This window comes from Zonotrichia albicollis, chromosome 10 (genome assembly GCF_047830755.1).
Source record: "Zonotrichia albicollis isolate bZonAlb1 chromosome 10, bZonAlb1.hap1, whole genome shotgun sequence".
NCBI lineage: Eukaryota > Metazoa > Chordata > Aves > Passeriformes > Passerellidae > Zonotrichia > Zonotrichia albicollis.
In genome coordinates this window covers 9,602,580-9,623,343 of record NC_133828.1, presented here as the reverse complement: position 1 = coordinate 9,623,343, position 20,764 = coordinate 9,602,580, and the positions used below count along the sequence as shown (strand labels likewise).

The 20,764-nt window shown below is 41.7% G+C and overlaps 2 protein-coding genes across 2 annotated transcripts in view; one reads left to right on the top strand and one right to left on the bottom strand.

Moving 5' to 3' along the window:
• Nucleotides 1-1,661: 1,661 nt before the first annotated feature.
• Nucleotides 1,662-16,448, top strand: LOC102068147 (glycerol-3-phosphate dehydrogenase [NAD(+)], cytoplasmic-like). Its single transcript, XM_005487949.3, has 8 exons — nucleotides 1,662-2,008; nucleotides 5,596-5,773; nucleotides 7,583-7,723; nucleotides 8,931-9,069; nucleotides 10,719-10,831; nucleotides 12,372-12,605; nucleotides 12,755-12,861; nucleotides 14,286-16,448. The coding sequence occupies exons 1-8, from the start codon at nucleotides 1,968-1,970 to the stop codon at nucleotides 14,380-14,382; spliced, it is 1,050 nt and encodes a 349-aa protein (XP_005488006.1). The 5' UTR covers nucleotides 1,662-1,967; the 3' UTR covers nucleotides 14,383-16,448.
• Nucleotides 15,279-20,764, bottom strand: part of LMLN (leishmanolysin like peptidase) — a 17,143-nt gene continuing 11,657 nt past the window's right edge. The window contains exon 17 of the mRNA XM_005487965.4: nucleotides 15,279-20,686. Coding sequence (XP_005488022.1) covers nucleotides 20,592-20,686 — 95 coding nt within the window. The 3' untranslated portion in view covers nucleotides 15,279-20,591. The remainder of the gene's footprint in view (nucleotides 20,687-20,764) is intronic.

Genomic DNA, 20,764 nt, shown 5'->3' with positions numbered 1-20,764 from the left:
CTGAAGGTGCAGTTCCACAGCACCGTGCAGTTCCAGATCTTGCTGAGCACACTCAGGGCCAGCAGTGGGACAAGGAGCCTGTGTGTGTCAGGGATCAAAGCTGTGTCTGAGGCCCTGCCATATTTGGTCCCCTGTTGTGCATGTCAACAAGAGAATGAAGAGCAGAGAATGAAGGAAACCTTATGGTTTAACTGGTGGGAATTTGACCCTTTGGAGAAACAATGGACTGGTCAATCGATGGGAAGTGAACCTGTGAAAGAGGAACGATGCACAATGGAGCATCATGATGTGGAGGCCACGTAAATCAGTCCAAAGGCCACAAAACTGTTACAGTTTTCCTTTGTAATTAAAAGCTTCCACCTTAATTTAGAAAAAACCACTACACAGTTTTCAACATTTATGTATTATATAGACCAGGGACATATTCTGTGGCATGCATTAGTTGCAGAAGCCTGATCTTCAGTGACTATGTTCCCTCCTTGGGGCCTGGCAACTCACCAGGACAGAAGAGCTTGCAACAAGCAGAGGAACAAGGAGGATGATGGCTACTCTCCACCTCCACTTTACATATTCTTCTCAAGGGGAAGCCAAGTTAAAGGGAGAAGAGAATGAAGGGACATAGAGGAAGAAGCAAATAATGGTGAAAAAGCAGGATACTGCTAATGTTCCTTGAACCAGAGAAAGGCTCTTGTGCCTTGGCTGTACTCACACTTTGCTTGCAAGTAATGCATATTCTTGCAGAATCCCCATCAGGCTTCACATGTGCCCCAGGTCCCAGCTACACCTTCCTTTTCACCAGCTGTCCTTTTCATCAGCTGTCCTGCAAAATAATATTTTGAGAAAATATTATTTTCTCAAAATATTATTTTGCAGGATTTTTTCCTAGTTTTTTTTTGTTAAGTCCACAAACAGTCATCACTATCAGGATGCACCAAATAATTGAGCCAATGGAGCTGACAGCAGGCGAGATGAACATATGCGTACCTCCAGAAACACCCACAGGCTCCTCCAGCGTGGGCAGCCAGCCTCCCTCTATGAATCACAGGGTCAGGTGTCCACATCCCACAGAGCCAGGAGCCCACTGAGCAGGCTCTGGGCTGAGGGCAGCAGATGTGGTCGCTGCTGAGCCTACAGCCCCCGGCAGAGACAGAAACCCTGACACGGCAGGATGAGGGGAAGGGGGAGTACAAGAGCAGGAGAGGTGGCAAATGCAGTCCTTTGGCTCAAAAAATGAGAGAAGGATGCTTTGAAGAGGAGACAGGGTGTACTAGAGGGCTGAGAGGTAAAATGTGTTTTTTTTTGAAGGGTGTTATGCATGATTAAACAATATAGGAGAAAAGGACCAACACTCCTTTTTGTTCTTCCCTGCAGACAACTTGTATTTGATGTCCCATATTAAGAGCTGTGACATAGTTCAGGGTTTATCAGCTGAATTTGGCTCTGCTAATGCACTCATACATAGCCTTTTCTTGGTGTGTTCCTAATGCGACTGAAGGATTTAAACCATTACTCTTCGTGGGGCAGGGCAGGTGGGACCTGGAGATGTCTCTCAGTGTCCCGAAGAGCCCAGCTATCCCTCTACCAGACTCTGCCACGTTACCCCCCCACCGAAACCTTGGGTTCTGCCGGTGCGCAGGAAGGTCCCACCCTACGAGAAGCGCAGGGCTTCCCGCTTTCCCCATGCAGTCCTATCCCCGTACATTTCGGGGAAGGCACCATTTTCCCCATTTCCCCTTCCAGGGCACTGAATCGCCCCGCTCCCACGCGAGAGGACCGGCCCGGGCCGAGCATCCGCCGGGGCTGCGGGCGGGGCCGGGGAGGAGCCGGCGCTGCCCCGGGGCCGCCGCCCGCCGCTCCCGCATCGCCGGGGGCCGGGCCGGGCGCCAGGGGCGGTGCTGGCGGCCGGGAGGGACGGAGCGAGCCCGCCGAGCCGAGCCGAGCCCCGCGGGCGGGACGCAGCCCGCAGGATGTCGCCGCTCCGCGTCTGCATCGTCGGCTCGGGGAACTGGTGAGTGCCGCAGCGCGGGGGGGCTCTCCCTTTGTCCTCCTCCCTTTTCTTCCTCATGTTTTTCCCTTTTCCTCCGCCTTCCCCCGTTCTTTTCTCGGTGTTTCCTTTTTCCTCCCCCCCGCGGCGGGCGGGGGCTCCGCAACAGGTGCGGAACGGGCAGCGGTGGGGCCGGGGGCGAGGGGTCTCCATGGTCCTGAAACCGCGACCCCGGCCCCGTCCTGCCGCCGCTCTGGGCTCCTGGGCAGGGACCATCGGTCCCGAGAGATGAACCGGTCAATGAGAACTGGAAAAGCACCATCGCAGGTGTGTGAGCCGCTCAAAGCCTGGCGACAGAATCCAGAGAGGCCTGGAGCTGCAGCTGTCGCTGTGTGTGCCTGCTGCAGGGCCCCGGCAGTTCAAATCGAAGCATTCAGCAGTGTGAAGGGTGGTGATGCTGTTTGTGTTCCTCTGAAGGAACCGGGGCACAGGCTTCATTTTAAGCCACGAGGTATTGGCACCTTTCGCTTCCATCCTCCTCAGCGTGTCCTTTTGCTTCTTAATGCGGACACAGCATTGTGTTCAGGTCTCCCATTTATCCTCATTCTTAAGAATATGTTTGCTACTGCTCGGCCCTTTCCAGCCCAGACAAAAGCATGGGTCTCCAGAGCTCCTCGAGTCTGACAGATCCCAGTAAGATCAGTAGATCCATCTCACAGGACTTAGCATCTTACTTTTCTTATGCTTTCTGTACACTGAGCACAAACAGACCAACATGCACGTGCATGCATTTGGGATTAGCAAACCTAGCCTCCAGGTTCTGGTGATTGTTTTTGTACAAGAGAGCAAGCTCCTTGAGATTTTAAAAATATCTGACAGCTAGGTGGAAGTAATGCCAGAAGAGTCAGTAAATGAGGGAGTGGTTGCTGGTGAGCTGCTGAGAACACAGCAGAGTTAAAACACCGCTCTCTGCCTTCCTGCCTTGTAAAAACAGTCCACTGCCTGCAATGCATTTTCTTTGTGCATGACATCTCACAGCCTTTCACATGGAACTGCACAGCCAAGTCTTCTGGACCTCATTGTCACACTTCTGGCTTTCTCTAGCCCCATCATTTGTTTCCTCAACTGCTGCTTTCACATGTTTTTTCAGGGAAGGCATCCCTCTCCCTGCCACTTTCTCTTCCCTCGCTTGCCTGTGCAGGTAACAGCTCTTTGCCTCTTCCAATCCCTCAACAGCAATGACTGCATGTTTGGAAAGCAACTTTTTTACCTTTGGTCAGCTCACAGTCACAAACTTCATCATTCCCTTGCTGCATCCTCAAGCAGGGACCTCCTGCTTTTCCCAGGCTGTCCACCTGCCCACAAAGTCACTTAGTTGTATTCAGATCTATATTCGAGGAAATTCCCTGTTTTTCCACATGTGCCTACAAACTTGAACTATACTACAGAGACACTGAGACCCCAGCCCATTCAATACCATCTACTTACCCATTCTGCCTGTCTGCCTGGGCCCATCTCTTGCTGCCTACCCTATACACCAATTCTAAAATCATCAGGGAGGACATAAGCATTGTGCCCTGATGTATGAGTAACATTTATTCATAGCCTTGGTGGCAGAACAGGTTGTTTTAGTGCTACAGGGAAATACATTTACCTTTGGCAAACATTTTTTTTCCTTATGTTCCTCATAAATATTTGGCCAGCAGTTCAGATCCGTGCTCTTGAGGCTTTCCTGCAGCTCAGAATCGTGGCTGACACGTGACACAGCAACGTTGCAAAAGCTCATGTCAGCTGCAGAAGTTCAGCAGGTCACGGGGACCTGCTAAGTCAACACTGCCAGGAGGCTCATGGATATGGTTGAGCGAAGCAAGTGCTGCACAGCATTTTGTGGTTGCCAGTAGGTGCAGGAGGGTTTGTGTTTATCTACTGAGAGTTGCAAGTCCCATTCAGGATTTCAGGGATTAGAGCCGGAGTCTGCATCTTTCAACAGAAAATTGTATGTACTTAGCTAAAAAAGTTATTTTTATGGTTAGGATTGATGTGTAAGTTCATCATCCAGGTTGTGCTGGACAACCTGAACAATAGATTTATATCCAGAGTTTATAAAAAAACCCCCAAACTTTTTTCTTGTAAAAACATGTTTCTTGTGTGGAGCCAAAATTCATCCTCAGCTCAAGCTTTGAATGTGCCTTCTGTTGATAGCAGGGCAAGAGAATCAGAATATAAGCAACTTTAGTAATAATATGAAAATATGATATAACTGCATGCCTTTCTTTCAAAACAGCAGAACTCTTATGGTAAAGGTTCACCCTTAAAACACTTCCCTAAATATTGTAAAGGACCCCACCAAATCATCCCTTACAAAATAAAACAAACCCCCAAAACAAAAACCCCAAACCAACCAAAAAGCTAAGTAACTAAATTTAAAAAGCACTACAGCAGCTCAGGATATAGCATATAATCAACACTGGGTGAAGTGAAAGGTGATCTCAGCAGGATTTCTTTATCATTAAAGATTAAGACCTTAATTACCTATTAATAAGACCTTATTAGTTATTAAGCAATTTAACCTTATGCAAACCAGTTACATGAAAAATATGGGTGAACCAAGGAGGGTCAGTTACAATGCAGTTTCTCTTTGAATCATTAACAGCACAGACCTGCCTGGACTTTGATATCCCCAAGAACTTTATCAGTTCCAGAACACACACCACAGCTAAATCCTATTCATTCTCCTTGTTACAAGTGGGCCAGAGGACAAGAGTGCTGCAACTGGAGTTGCTCTTTCACTCATGTTAATGAAGTGGCCAATACTCGAGAGATTAAAGTAGCATTAAAATGGAGAGAAGGAAGAGAGCAGTAAAAATAATCACCCCTCTTCCCATAATAATTTTAAGTTCAATAAACAATACTTCCAATATTTTTTGTGAGGTTTCTAATTCTCCCTTGCCATGTGAGCATTTGCAAGACTGCAGTGATGATAGGGGAATAAAATTATTGTCTGACCTGAAATTAAAAATGCTCAGCATGACTCAAGATGAGTAAACTGGATGGTTAAAATATCCTCAGGCTGCAAGTATTACAGGTGCTGTTACAGTGGTAATTAGAACAATAAGTAGAAACACCAGATTGAAGAGTTGTTTGTTTTGTTTCTGATCATTTAGCTCTTATGTAAATCGTTATTGTAACTGTTTGGTTACGGATAGGAAAGTGGGGTGCATCTATTTTACATGAGATGCACAAAGACTGTCACAGCAAGGTTGCTCAGCACTTATTTACCACCTGGACTATTTTACATTTATTGATCTTGATAAAAACCAGAATTATCTGAGGACCACAAGAGATTTTAATCTCAGATAATGTATTTTTAGTGTTATTGATGGTACATCACACTCCTGCTCTATAACCTTTGATACTACTTCAGTTCCATTACTGCAGTTACATTTTCCCACTGTTCTACTTCCTCTGTTCTTAAACTTGAGGGGCTCTTGATGGACAGTAGGGGATAAAACTTTCTGATAAATGTTCCAAGCACCTAGACAGCTTTATAGCACAGGCTTTTTATGAGTACTTTTCCCTTTTTACTTATTTTATTTTATTTTATTTTAAAGGGGATCAGCCATAGCAAGAATCATTGGCAAAAATGTCCAGAAGTCAAACAGATTTGATCCCACTGTCAAGATGTGGGTATTTGAAGAGATCATTAATGGAAGAAAACTCTCAGAAATCATCAACAAGGAACATGAAAATGTTAAATATCTGCCTGGGTATAAGATACCCCACAATGTGGTAAGTTGAAAAAAAAACATAAAATAACTGAATATATATATATATATATTTTTTTTTTTTAATAAGGGAGGCAATGTCTGAAAAAAAAATGAGGAAGCAATTCACTGTTTTGTTCTGGTTTGCCATATAACTCACTCCATTATAACTCCCTAGAATATAAATCAGTTCTGTGATTTCTGCTTGTCTTGTATGTCACGAACAACTTCAAACACCAACTGTGTCTGTGCTGGTATCACACCATCCTCCTCCCTGGCAGAAATCAGCACAAGTCTAGAAATGGCAGGCAGAATTCTGTCTACACAGAGCTATTTCAAACCCACAGCATCTTCTGGACAAACAGGCAAAGCTACTGTTCTCCTTTCTTCAAGAAAAAAAAAAAATCAAAAGCAGAGCTGTGGCTTAAAAGGAGGTGAATAATGAGCTATCAGCTCATGGGTGATTTCAGGATAGCTGTAGTTAATAAAGTTCTAAATTCCATCAAAAAATATAAGCTATTTATTCTCATGGACATTTAAAATACCAAGTTACACACCTCTACTTAAATTAATCACCTTAGATAATTTACTGCTACTGAAGGAAGTGAGGTGAGGGGGTTTGGCTGTTCAAGATTTTGCCAAATGCTGCTGCTTTGTGAGTAGTGCCACATTTTTGGAGCAGTTGCAGTTGTAAATGGAAATTAAAATGCTGCATGTGGTGGATCTCCTTGCTTGGGGAGTGGTTATATTTAGTATTCCATTTTGTGCTGTGATTGCATATTTGCACTCCTAGTGTTTGAACTTGGCACAAAGTTCTCCTGGGTTACAACTGACTTGTCACTGTTATTTTTACAACCCTCTAGCAGGTTTTGTCATCATCCCTTGAGGCCAGTCTCATCCTGTTTAGAGCAAAGCCTGAGGCTTCACCAGCAAAAACCAGCTGGTTGCAGTAGAGGGACTTGCATTGCTCTGCAGAATTTTGGAGAGACAGGAGCACAGCCTGTGCAGTGCTGCCAGCCTCTGCCCTACTCCCACTTCACTGTTTTCCCAGAGAAGCAGCCTGGCTGGCAGCAGCTCTGGTTTTCTTGCTGCGAGTCCCACTTGCTTAAGGCTGCATGCTCCAAGGCTGCATCCAAGAGTGCTGTTTGCTCCTACTGCAAACTGCTTCTGGCAGGCTCAAATTCACCTGCTGTTGCCTCTGGAGCCTGGTTTGAATTGTTGTTTTGAGTAATGCCACCATTTGGAAAAAGATACAGCTAGGTAGTTTTAAAGCATGTTGTACAGGTTTTTGTAACTCCTGAGAAAAGTACTACACATTTAAAACACAGACACACACCCAAAGATGATGCTAATCTCTGTTTTGATACAGTTTATCCCTCAGTAACTCAGCTGGTGACCTATGGAAAACAAAGACTTCTAGAAGAGCCTCTGTGCCACCACCCCATTTTTCTCCTGTGCTCCCCAGTGGTACCACTCATTCCAGAAGAATCATATGGGGTTGGTCAGCCATCTTCAGGAACCAGATCAAGAAGCTGAACTAGCAAAGGGCTTCCCAGCACACCACAAATTTATGAAGTATATAATCTTTCCCAGATTATCCACACAGGGTTAAATTATAAAAAACATGATAAAATTCCAACCCCAAAACAGTTCGGCTGCTTTGGATATTTCAGTAGAGATCTGCAGCTGCTTGTGTTGGAGATCTGACACCTATGCCACAGGGCCAGTTAAAATGAAGAACATTTGCACTGCATCTGCCATGGCTTTGGCATGACGGTGTCTTTCAAGGACTGAGGATTCCTGGGGTTCATTTTGTTTGTCACTCTTGTCCCAGGTGGCTGTGCCAGACGTGGCTGAAGCAGCAAACGGGGCAGATATTTTAGTGTTTGTTCTACCACATCAATTTATTGGACGGATCTGTGGGCAGATTGCAGGACAGATAAAACCTGGGACATTTGGGATTTCCCTGATCAAGGTAAGTTGTTGTCTCCACAGTACTCAGTCAAAATGGAGTAAATAAACAGCTCCAACTGAAGGGCAGGAGCTGCAGCCCTCAGCTGCATGCTCTGCATAAACAGAAGCATTTCTTTCTGCAAGAGTTAAATCTTCCCCAGCTCTGCCAGCCCTTCTGCTCTCGTGGCTGTAGAGAGGGAAGGATGGGGCAACCTATCCAGGCTAAGAGTATCTGTTTTTGCCAGTCATGTTTAGCCTGGATCAGCTCCCACTTGGACCAGCATGGAGGTGAAAATGGGCAGAGGAAGGGATGCATAAAGATGGCACTGCTGCCAGAAAAAATACTCTGTGGCTACAGCCTCAGTTAACTCCTAACTGAGAACTCCAAGTCAAAGTGCCTCTTCCAAGTACATGCTAAAGCTGTTCTTGGCAGCATTAAAATGGCATAATAACACTAATGATTTTGCAAAATTGAAGCAATTTCAAGCTGGCATGAATGGAGAAATCGCTTTTTAAGGTTAGAGAGGTACCAGATTGTCATAATCTTTAAAGGAATTAATGTTTTAAGAGAATGTCAAACTAAAAGCCAGAGGCAAAACATAGGAATGTAGTCTTACCACTTCTTTGCTTGATTGCATTACAGGAAATATCCCACTTAAAACTGTAATGAAATAAATGTAATTCAAGGTTTTGGACTTCAATACCAGCTCTTCTGCTCTACAGAAATTGTCTCATAAGCAGCAGTAAGGAGAAGAGAGGAAGAGGGGAGAGGAAGAAAATTTCTGCAAATTTAGTTTAAAAAACCCAGGACAGTTCAGTATACTCCTTAACACCCAAAAAGCACTTTGATTTATCCTTAAATCTTGCAGAAAAGCCATTTCTTATAGATTTCATTTTAGATGTCTTTTCCTGTACTACAGAAATTTAACTGAAAGGAAAAATACAACATCAAAGAAAGCAAGCCTCAGGACAGCAGCACTTGATGTGAGGCCTCCTGCAGGATTACCTTGACTGTCACCCCTTCTCCCTGAGTTTGCCTTGAATTTGCAGTTACCAAAGTACAAACCCAGAGCGTTTGTATTAATGGCTAACACTGGTGATTTTAAGACCTTTTTTTTTTAAATTCAAACCAGAGAGCTGCAGGCAATAAAACACCTTCTGCTTTACCAGTGCTCTACTGCTGTCATTTTCCTATTCTAATACCCTGGCTTTAACTGTCTTCTTTTCAGGGAATTGATGAGGGTCCTGATGGCCTGAAGCTCATCTCTGACATCATTCGAGAGCAGCTGAAGATAGAGATCAGTGTGCTGATGGGGGCCAACATAGCCAAAGAAGTGGCTGATGAGAAGTTCTGTGAAACCACCATTGGTAACTATTGCAAAGAGCCAGTTAGAGCTGGGGTTTAAAGTCACCTGTGGCAGGGTAACCTCTGGAAGAAGCAGAGGGATGTGACTGGTCCCAGGTGGTCCCTGAGTGGAGCAGTGCCTGCTGAGCTCCCTCAGGGAGCCAGGATTATTTCCAGAGAATTTGGTGCTGAAATAATCAGATTCAAACTGAAGTGGGTTTCAGTCCTGAGAGTTAATTTAATCCACTGAAAATATCACAGCTTAATCCTGTTTCTGTAGGAGTTGGCAAGAGCCACCTTTTGTGTCTGTAGAGCTCAATATGGAATACATCAGCAGCTGATACACAATGCACTCTAGATAAAGAAGTGTAATCAGAAGCTCCTATGTGCTCACACTCCCAGAGGTGTGTTTCTTCATCTTAAAATGTCTTTGTTTGGAAAAGAAAACCCAGTAACATTCTGTTCCTCTCTCCCACTTGGACTGCTTGCCAAGACACGGCCTCAGATCCTCCCAGGACTGGGTCTGACCTGATTTGGAAAGTTCATCCTGTAGTTTTGAAAACTCAGACATTTTCAGAGCCAGTCAAAATTAAAGTTACATCCTTCCATAGCTAGTAAAGGCAAAAGAAAAACAAATTGTGTTGCAAGCAAGTTCTTTTGCCTTGCAAATATTATAGTAATGGTGCAATTGTACCAGCTGGGCATCTGTTACTGAATAAGCACATAGGCACAAATAGGACTAGACATGATTAGGAGAGTTGAGTTATATTAATTCTCTTGGGGGAAATTTAACTTCTCCTGGCCTGGTTTGAAGCCATGACGTGATGGTGACTATGCAAAGAGCTTTGCCCCTCATTTCTGTCCCCACGGAAAGCTATGCAGTCCAGAGACAGCCACCTCAAAGAGAACTGGTGTGTGAAGAACAAGAAGAGCAAACCTAAACTTTCTCATGAGATGGTGAGAAACCTCTCAGCTACCAGAGTGTGCTGCCCCAGGCTAGTAAAACTCACAGCTGAGCTCACCCTGAAGGAAATCAAGCTATCTTGCACAAAACTCAAGTGCAACTCTATTCAAAGGTCTTTGCCCAGCTGGCCATGGGCTCACTGGGTCAAGGCAAACCTCAGTTCCTTTGCACTAAGGGCTCTCCTTGGCTGAACACTGTAACAACATGATACATGACATCTGTAGAGTTTGCAGGAAAAAGGTTTTAGCAGTGCTAATCTTCCATTTCATCATCTCTGGGTCCCCCTGTAACTGGGACTATTACCCCTGTCACTGGGTAATAGTAGTTTGTGTCCCATGATACTACTTAGCAGTGACACAGGTTTACATTTTCAAAGCAGAAATTATACCATTGTCCTGCAGGAAGCAGTTTGTAAATAATGTCTTTTGTAAGGTCTGTGGTTGTACAAGCTTTCTCAGGCAGAAAGATTCATTAGGAGGTATCTACCTTTAAGCCCTTTAAAGTGTCATTAGGCAATATTGATCAATGCCAAGGAGTTGCCTACACTTAACACTGGCATCCAGCAGCAGAAACTGCTGTTGCACAAATCTCTGGTTTAGCAACACCTTGGGAATGGGATCACAAAAGCTGAAGTAGTCCCTAGAACCTTATTTCAGGTGAATTGTGTGCACTCTGCAACATTGTAAAAGCTCTCTTTCTTTCCCACAGGATGCAAAAATGAAGCTCAAGGGGAAATCTTTAAAGAATTAATGCAGACCCCTAATTTCAGGATTACTGTGGTGCTTGACTCTGATACAGTGGAGCTTTGTGGAGCCTTAAAAGTGAGTGCTTTCAACTCAGTATATTTTATTAGGACCAAATTCTAACCTCACCTGAGTCTTCTGTAAGCCATGGGGTCTAATTTGAGTCCTGTCACCATGTGAGTGAATGAGTGCAGACAAGATGCGTCATTCATGAGCCAGTTTTCCAACCTGGAAAATAAACCAGGGAAATAAATTTCCAACCTGGGAAATAAATTCCCCCCAAAAAGGGAAATTTATTTAAAATGCAGCTGCAGGCAAAGCATTTAAAAATACTTGTATTTTTATCTATATTTTACCAGAGGCACATCTGTTTTTGAGAGCAGTTTAGTCCACAGTGTTTTCTTGTCTGCGTGTTGTGAGCACATGGAACAAAGACTCTCACTACATAGATTAGTTCCACCAATAATTATGTCCATGGTTTAAGTAATAACCGGCTAGAAAATTCACATCAGAAGCAATGCTCTGTGTTGGCAGCACATCTGTGTGGCATTCAGCAATGTCCACATGGATATCCCAGATGGGATCAGAAATGACACCAGAATCACCAAATTTCCAAGGAGGGGACAATAGTGTGAGATTCAGAGTTTGCTTTTATATTAATTGAAAGTGACTTCAGCATGTGATCCTTTTTACTTCTTTATACATGTAGTCATTTATACTTCAATAATTCACTTTTCCGTGGAGGAGGTGGGTAACTGATGAGGAAAGAATTGGTTCTGTTTAACTTCAGATACAAAAACAGAAATTTTGGACATACAAAACCAAACAGAGCAGAATTCTGTGGGGCAGAAACAGATGGGAGAATTTTTTACTGTTTTATAAATCATTACACTTCTTGAAATCATTGGTTTGGTTTTGCCTCTGCTAAAAAAAAAAAACAAACAAAACAACCTGAAAAATTAAACACTGGGGTACATACATATCTGGAGCAAACATGCCACTAGTAGCACTAAGTGGCATATTACTCATACACACTGAACTACATTTATTTAGGGACTTATGAATTGGAAGGTGGGAAGGGAAGCATTCTGAACAATGGTGAGGACTTGTGAAGATGTTTATGATCCTGAGAGATTTGTTTAGAGCTGTAGACAAGGGCAGTTCTACTGATATTTGTAGGTAAGCCCAAAATTTGATCTACTGCAGCATCTTCATAGAATCCATTCCTGCTCAAATCAGAGACCCACAAAGAAAACCTAGAATGGCATGACTCTGTGTGGGAGATTTTAAATAGTTAAACAGAAAGGTCAGTGAGATCCAGCTTGGAACTGGTAGGAAAACAAAACACTAATTGCATACATGCTACGTGTATTATTAGTGTATAAAACACTGCTTTGGTTTTTGCCCATGGGAGTAAGAGTAGATACTCAAAAATCTTCTAAAATTCCAGTGACTTTTGCTCAACATTATCTGACCCGTTTCTTCATAAGATAAACTCATGGCCATTGGAAATTAACCCTTGTTCTGATGAAGACAGAGTTGTGGGGTTTCCTTGGGGCTCAGTGCATGCTGGTAAGCTGCACACCTTGGCTGACTGGTTCCTTCCCCCCATTTTTAGAACATCGTGGCAGTGGGCGCGGGGTTCTGCGACGGGCTGAGTTTCGGCGACAACACCAAGGCAGCAGTGATACGCCTGGGCCTCATGGAGATGGTGGCCTTTGCCAAGATGTTCTGCAAGGGGCCAGTGTCAATAGCCACCTTCTTGGAGAGCTGTGGGGTGGCTGATCTCATCACCACCTGCTACGGGGGACGCAACAGGAAAGTAGCAGAAGCCTTTGCTCGCACAGGAAAAGTAAGGAGGATTTGAAATATTTGATGCTAACGCATGAAGAAGTCCTTCTGTGTTTTACAAAGGCATCATTAATTGTTTACCTTCTTGATAACTGCTGGTATCACAGCAGTATCCCCTCTGACCCAAGTAATCAGTCTTCTCTCTTCTAGTCCATTGAGGAGCTGGAAAAGGAGATGCTGAATGGACAAAAGTTGCAAGGTCCTCAGACCTCAGCTGAAGTCTACAAAATTCTGAAACAGAAGGATTTGCTCCATAAGTAAGTGCTTTGAGTTTAAAAAAACCAACAAAAACAACAACAAATTATGAGTGATTCATAACCTTCTTAACTGTACTTGTGTTTAATTATCTTGTTCATTTCTGCAACAACAGCTTTCTACATTGTGGGCCCCTGCTAGAGCATGGCTTGACTCCTCATTGCCAGGGTCAGTTGAATGGGAGATGGACATTGTTAGAAGAAACAAGTCACAGATAGAGTGGGTTCATACTGTTAGTGCCTAATACAGTAATGTGAGATCAAATATTAGAACAGCAGGGAAAACAATCACAGAATATTCTGAGTTGGAAGGGACCCACAGAAATCATCACCAACCCTTAAGTGAATGGCCCATACACAGGAAACAAAAGAAATTATAATGTAAAGAAGCCTCCCAGACATCCCCATCCCCCAAATAAGATTTCAGGCTGTACACAGAATTATCTTGCAGACATGATTCATGGGCCAAAAGGTTTCTTGTTCTCAGTACACCAGCATTGCAGCTTGCAGCAGTCCTGCTCTCATTGCAAACCTGAATTTGGTTATCTCAGTACAAATTTCAGGATCATATTCCTAATCAAAGATTTTTACATGCACTGAAAAGGTATTGTGTGCTGATACGAATGCTTTAGTCCCACAAAGGTAAAAAGTAAAGGTAAAAAGTACCTCTAATTGCTTGGGATGATGTAAGATTGTAAATAATTTGAAACCTTTGCCTCAAGTTACACAAAAGAAAAGCTAGACTTCCCTCCATCCCATTTCCTCTCATACATCAGCAGTACTAAGAAGTCAAACACTGCTAAATGAATCCTTAAAAACTTATTAAAATTGGAACAGATACAGAAGATTCAAGTTGCAATATCTTTCAAAAATTAGAGTGAAAAGGAAAGCTCATTTTGACAGCAGCTTTAAATCACAGCTTGATCTAATAATTATCCTATAATTGCCCTTTGTTACATGCTCAGCTCCAAATCATTCAGTGGACTCATTTTTTACCACATAATGACTAAGACAGCTTGTAAAAGGAAAAGAATCCTTTAAGCCAAGAAAAGAAAATCACTAGACATTTTCATTCCTTTTAGTCCTTTGGATATCAGTAATGACTGCAAATAATATATCCATTTTGCACACAGCAGGAAAAGAGGATATGCAATTCAAAATTGTTTTTAAATAAAAAATACTGAATAGGTACTTTGTTTCCAAAACAGCTTTTCTGTGCTGTCACACCCCTCTTATTTGCCCCTCTTTAGCTCCTCTTCTTTGCTCAGTAGTCTTCCAATAAAGGCAGCCCCAAGCTAAAATTATATTGTAAAGAGAGACAGAATTTTTCACTTTCAACAGAACAAAAAAATTATTTCCATTAAAATGGAATAGAAATGTTCATATAAGCTTTTAAAACTATTTTAATTCCTATATGCTTCTTTCAGGTTTCCATTATTTACGACCATCTACAAGATCTGCTACGAGGGTCGATCAATCCAGGATTTCATCATGTGCCTGCAGAACCACCCAGAGCACATGTAGAGATCCCTTCTCCTCACCTGGCTGAATTCTCACCTTCCTGGGACTTCTGTCCACTCCACAGCAATTGAAGTAGAGAAACAGGTTGTGTGACACTTGTTGTAAAAGCAGCAAAGAATGTATTTAATTCCCCTTGTCCTGGGGGTAAAAACATCTGCCTTTAATTTCAATTTACACCTAAGGAATAGGAAACAAATGTAAAACTTAACGTTATTTCATTTGAGTTAGTAATGTGGGTATTTCCCTATAATTATTTTCTTGCTGACTGAAAACAGTCCCCCTTGTAATTTCTACAACAGAGCTAAATAGCTCACACAGAACTCAACATTTTGCCTACAGTTACTTCTAGAATGGCACAACACATAGAAAAATCAAAGAACTAATTCAAACAGATAAATCATAGTTTAAAAAAATCCAAGAGCAGTTAGATGTAATTGCATGGGCAAATGCTGGATTTCCATACGTCCCCTCAAACACAAACATTTTGTATTCTGGGGCATTTAGGCCTTCCTTGATTTAGTTTCCCAGTAGAAGCTTCTTTGGAAAAACAGGTACTATTACTGTACTCAGACACAAGAATGTTCATAAGATGTATAAATAAAACAGTTTAAGGGATGGGGGAAAGGAGAAGGGGTTTGGGATGGCTGTATTGTTTGTTTCAAATCTGGGACACTAGGAATCCTCAATAGTAATCTGACCTTGATTAAATTTACTGTATTCCTCTAAAATACAGAAAAAACCATCTGAAATAACCAAAGACAATTTTGTTAGCATCAGATTTTCTCAGCAAGTCCTCACCATTAATTTGAACCAGCTGAGAGGGGGGAAGTGGAGGTTGACAGGGAGATGTACCCAGGGCTCAGCTTGCAGCTTCTGCACTTGCTGATATTTTGAGGGGGCAACAGTAACAGTGACAAACTCTCAGTGATACTTGACTTTTTATACCTGTGTGGAGATGACCGCTATAGACGCACAGAACTCCTGTACACTGGCATTTCACACCAGGCTGCATTCCAGGAAACTCCACTGCTCCTTCCCAGCCTGCAGAGTCGTGTCCTGATCCTGCTCAAGCAGCACATCTTACACTCCAGGAGAGAGATCTCCCATCTGCTTCTGAATTTTAAACACAAACTGGGTTCACTGACCAGGGGTTTTTATTGTGCTACCAGTGGCGTGAATTTTAGAAACATGCAATTTTTTTAACCTTATAGCTGTATTTGGGTAAATTTACATACCTGATGTTTTTCAGAGTTAAAAACATCTACAAAATGAACAGTGGCACATTTTATAAGCTTTAATCCCCTTTTGAAATACTCCTATTTTGAGAGAAGGCAAAAAAAAAAAAAAGGAAGAGTAACCTACTTTTGCTGTGCTTTATCAGATTTTCTGAAATAGCAGAGAGGAAGGCAAGTTTTTTTAAATCTATGTACTCATTGTCATATTGCTTAGAGGAAAAGAAATTAGCTAATTATAAAATAATTTCAACTAATTTAGAGGAATTATAGGTCTTTCACATTTACCAGAGTAATATATATATAAAATAACGTATTGTAATTACAAATATATTGTAAAAAAATCTCAGTCTCACAGCTAGCAAAGCTAGCTCAGGTACCAAAAGCAGTGGCTGCAGCATCCCTGATCCTCCTGAACAGCAGCAAGGGCAGCTCAGCTCCTCCTGCTCAGACTCCAGGCACAGCTAACAGCTTGGGGCTCTGCAGAGCAACACCAACATTCCTGCCACTGACATGGAAATCATGTGACCAAATCCTTCCCACAAAGCAGGGAATTTATGATCTTCAGTTTGAAGTGGAAAAATACAAGTTGCACAGTTTTGAAGTATCAAATACATGAGGATGGGATAGAGAATTCAGGAACCTCCTTCCTTCACCATCAGGCTGAATTTCTGATAAGTCATGTATGAGCTAATAATAACATAGAATATTTTACATTCAAAGTGTATCAAATAACAGTTTAATAAAGTGATCAATATGCAGACTTGATGTAATTTCATTTTTCAACATTCTCACAAAATAAATGACTGTTGTAATAGTGGTTCTTTATTGCTCTTACTCTTGCAGTTAATCATTGTCAGCTCTCAAAAAAAAGGACAAGAAGAATTAATATCCTACAGATATTTTATTGAAGAACAGTTTTTTCTTCTGTTGCATGACATACCTTTTTAAACAGTAAAATAAGGATTTTTTTACTCCATAAATAACACAAATTAGCCCTTATATCTCAGTCCAACCAAAATCTGTGTAAAATAGTTAGTTCTGTATTTACATTCTGTACCAAAATAGGAAACACATGTTCAAGGTCAGCCAGTTCCCTCAAAACAGTTGTTTTATCTCCAAGGTAAGCTTCACATTAAAAAGGCAACATTTGCACTTTGGAAGTCTGGTAATGTAAGATCCTGTTATTCAGTGCACAAACAGCCCCAAATCCTGCAGAGCAGTTCATACATGCAGGCAGGCACCCACACATCCAAACAAGTTAAAAACGGGGGTTCAGTCTTGCAGGGAAAACACCCTGAGCTGCTCAGCTGGCTGGAAGTCACTCCTTGGAAATGTGGGGAAGGAAGGATGCACACCTCCCTCTCTACTGAATATCATCAAGCAGAAACATGTGCAGGACAGGAAGATTTAAAAACAACTGCTCTCATAAGGGACTGTGGATATGTCTGCTCTCAGACATCAGCCTCCACAGTTTATTAGAGCTCAGCAGAAAGAATGAGCTGGGTTGGACTGACAGTCAATTAATGGGGGATATAATTAACCTACATCAAGGGCCCTGACTGTATCCCAAGACCTCAACTCATTTCAGGAGGAATGAATTGCTGGTTTTCCATATGATTTTACTTGCTGCATTCTCCAGCCAAAAGCTATCCCTCCTCCTTATAACTGCAACACTAGAAAAAATGTGTTCCTAAAAGATGACTTGCTTCAATTTCTAATTGAAATTATTTGAACTACTGGGACCAAAAAAGACTGCAAGACTAATTTACCTTCCCTAAGCAAACATGGAATATTTTTTAAAAATTATAAAGTTAAAATTGTGGACACTATACACCAAAAATGTTTCTGTTACAGATGAGCAAACTCATGCATCTCAACACAACTTTCAGGGCTCCTGCTGCCCCATCTTCTCTGGTGGAAACACAAAGGCCTCAATGGGCTGTATTTCCAAGTTTTCACAATTAAGAGATGCAATATGAGGGACTGGCTGGTCATGTGTGGTCAGGACACCTAACACAGCAAACTTTGCATTTATTTAAAAGAATTCTGAATTTTATGGCAGAAACTACACTTAAGGCTACATAACTGAGCTGCTTAAGCTACAATTTTAGCTGTGTTCTATACTCAAAAATGGCTTATGCTTCCTACTGTAGTAATTTTACTCTTAAAAACCTGAGACATGATTTGACTTAATTCACGTTAAGATCTGGAAGTTCACAGCAGGCTAAAAGCTGAACGCAAAGACAAACAGAACTGAGGTAGTCAGCTTTACCCAATATTCTGTATGACAGCTACCAGTTCATTGCCACTTTAACCTGACACATTCCCTGGCAGTTCCCACAAGGCCACAGCTGCTAGCAGCTGCCAACCCACTGGTGGGACGGATGATGTTGCATTTTTGTGACTGAAGTACCTTCCACGCCCGACCCCCCAAAGTCACGTCCAGTTCTGCAGTTCACAGGCAGCTCAAGGGCTGCAGCACAAAGAAATTACAATGAAACCTCAGATTATTAAGGCAGTAGCAGTTTTACTTCACTGATTCACTGATGCAGCTGCTTTGCAGGTACGGGTGAACCTGACCACAAGAGCTCTAACAGGCTGATAGATTTTTTCCCTTTCAGTACAAAGCGCTACATCCCCTTTCTTTAATTAATGCATACAATTCAGAAGTACGTAAGCATCAACTTTCTAACCCATCTTTCAGTTAATTCTCAGGAAGAGAGATTAAAAGAAGAAAAGCCCTCAAGATAAACAACTCCATAGAAGATAAAAATATTCAATTAAATATGACAAATCTCACACTTAGACAAACAGGAGACTAGCATATCAAATACTGAGCACAATATATTAACACCAGTTAAAAAGTTTAACAGTTATAAAGTTAACCAGAAAGTTCAGACAGTGCAAACATTTCACAGTAAGAAAAAATAACCAGTAATTTCTTTTCAAGTATCAAAAGCATTGTTGTTGAGTGATACCATTTCAACTGCATTATTGCACAACAGACAAAAAATACAATATCAACCTCTGGGACTTAAGATGTATTCTCAAGCCTTTATGTTTTCCAGGTATCAGTTTACATTGACTGTTTTGTGCTATATTAAAATAATTACTGATCACTTATCAATCTGAATGTTGAGTAATTCAGTTTGTACAATTTTAAAGCCTTTGAGTCCTGACTTGTATTGCTTCTCTGAGACACTGATTTAAGGCTAGCCTAGGCCTTGTGTAATTCACAGCAAGCTTAACCTGCAGTTAGGAAGGAGAACTAGCCCAGTGCAAGGTGCTCTCAACTGTGATGTCTTTAGACAGTTTAAGGTTGCACCTTACTTGCCTCAGCAGTGTCATAAGTTTCCTTAAATAAAAAAATAATAATAAAAAACCCAACAAAATCGAGTCCAGTAGGCACAAAGAATTTCTTACAATCATGATGGAAGTCCTATTATTACAGTAAAATTGTACCTAAAGTTTTACTCCATCTCCCTGCTTTCCATTTAGGAAAGGGATCCAGTCACTGACAATTATAATGCCACAGAACATTTAAGAAGCAGAGTAACATCATCTTTCTCCCTGTATCTGCATTTTTTAGTGCAATGGGCATGTCTGCCCCCTTAAATTTAACACTTTTCCAGGAGTGAAAACTGTCCTAAAAGGACAGATAGTGGATTGAACCACAAAGAGTTTCTTTACCTCTGAACAGGATTATTTGTAAACACATTATAGTCAGAAATAAATAGAAATAAGGGTCCTATAGAGCAGCTGTCCTTACCTTGCCAGATTTTACTCATTTCCTTCCTCTTATATATTTTGTCATCAAGTGATTAATTTTGTAGCAAGGTGTGCCCTCATGTGGCTCAAACCATCTGATTCTCAGCTTACTAAAAATACTCAAATAATCCATAGTATTTACATGTCCAAAAAGAGTAGAGGGAAGAAAAAAAGAAAAGATTAGGCTTTCCTTCCACATTCAATATAGTTTTTGGTCTAGAGACACCAGCATGATCCTGTAAGATTATAGCTGCCATTGCTACTGGTTTGCTCTCTTCAACAAGAAGTGAGAACATCTGCAGTAATATTCATACTAGTTTTGAAACAATAATGCCATTATTTAAGAAACAAAGCAACAAAATGAAAAATAATCATAAATCCTATCCCAAATTTACAGTATGAATATCAGTACTGAAATGCATTTGCCTGGCAAACTGTAGAGGATATTCAAATGTGATGTATTAAATTTCACAATAGAACTGGCACATGCTCAATGAAAATGGGATTTTTAGACAGCTGTACTGGTTACCAGTCTGAAATTCCATTTTGTGCATGTAGGAAGATGTAATGAACCCCAAGAATTAGCTGCTTTACCTAGTATGAATTCTGAGGGGGCTCAAAGCTGCAGAATACATTGTGGAGGAATCTGCCAACCACTGGTTTATCCAATTACATTCTTTCCTCCCTCATAAATTTTAAGACTTAAAAAAACAAACAAACAAATTACCAGCCTCTTTAGGCCTTGGTTATCAGCAGTGATGACAACTGATTTTTACATGGCTTTTGACTAAACCACTGAGGTATATTTCCAGTTTGAGGATGCTTTGCTACCAATCACACAACAGACATAACAAAAAACCAGCCCTCAGTTCTATTGCAGAAGAGTTCCCATTTCAAATGTTGACTGAGCTGCCAGGTAGTTTAACACAGTTGGCAAAGTGGATCTTGTTATTGCATCAAAAAAACCCCATAGATTGCAATTCAGGAAAATACTGGCACTTATTGAGATGACAAGGTAAATTTTCCTCCTCTCAAAATTCTGCCTGCTTTTGTCAACACCTCCCTGACTACTGTGTGCACCAATACTTGCCAGGGGAGATGAGGTTCAGCAGGAGAGCTGCCTGCTGAGACAGAACCCCTGTGCTCCACAGCAAGGAGGGCAGCAGGATGGGAATTGTCTCAGAACTTCTTCTTGCCCCAAGCTCAAGTCTATGCGCAGAGAAACAATCCTGTTAGCAGAGGAACTAAGTTGGCCACCAGCAGCCAAAGGGTTACAACCAGGCTGGATGAGCAGGAGCATAAGTCTAGAATTAAAAAAAATAATAATTTTACACTTAAAGACAAGATGAAATACCAAAGAGAACATCAACAACCACCAAAGA

Bases quoted from the DNA above. Each gene is read 5' to 3' on its own strand.
- LOC102068147 (XM_005487949.3), top strand. From the start codon at position 1,968: ATGTCGCCGCTCCGCGTCTGCATCGTCGGCTCGGGGAACTG. The intron at 7,724-8,930 runs GTAAGTTGTTGT...TCTTCTTTTCAG, and splicing joins TTGGGATTTCCCTGATCAAG to GGAATTGATGAGGGTCCTGA. The intron at 12,862-14,285 runs GTAAGTGCTTTG...TGCTTCTTTCAG, and splicing joins CAGAAGGATTTGCTCCATAA to GTTTCCATTATTTACGACCA.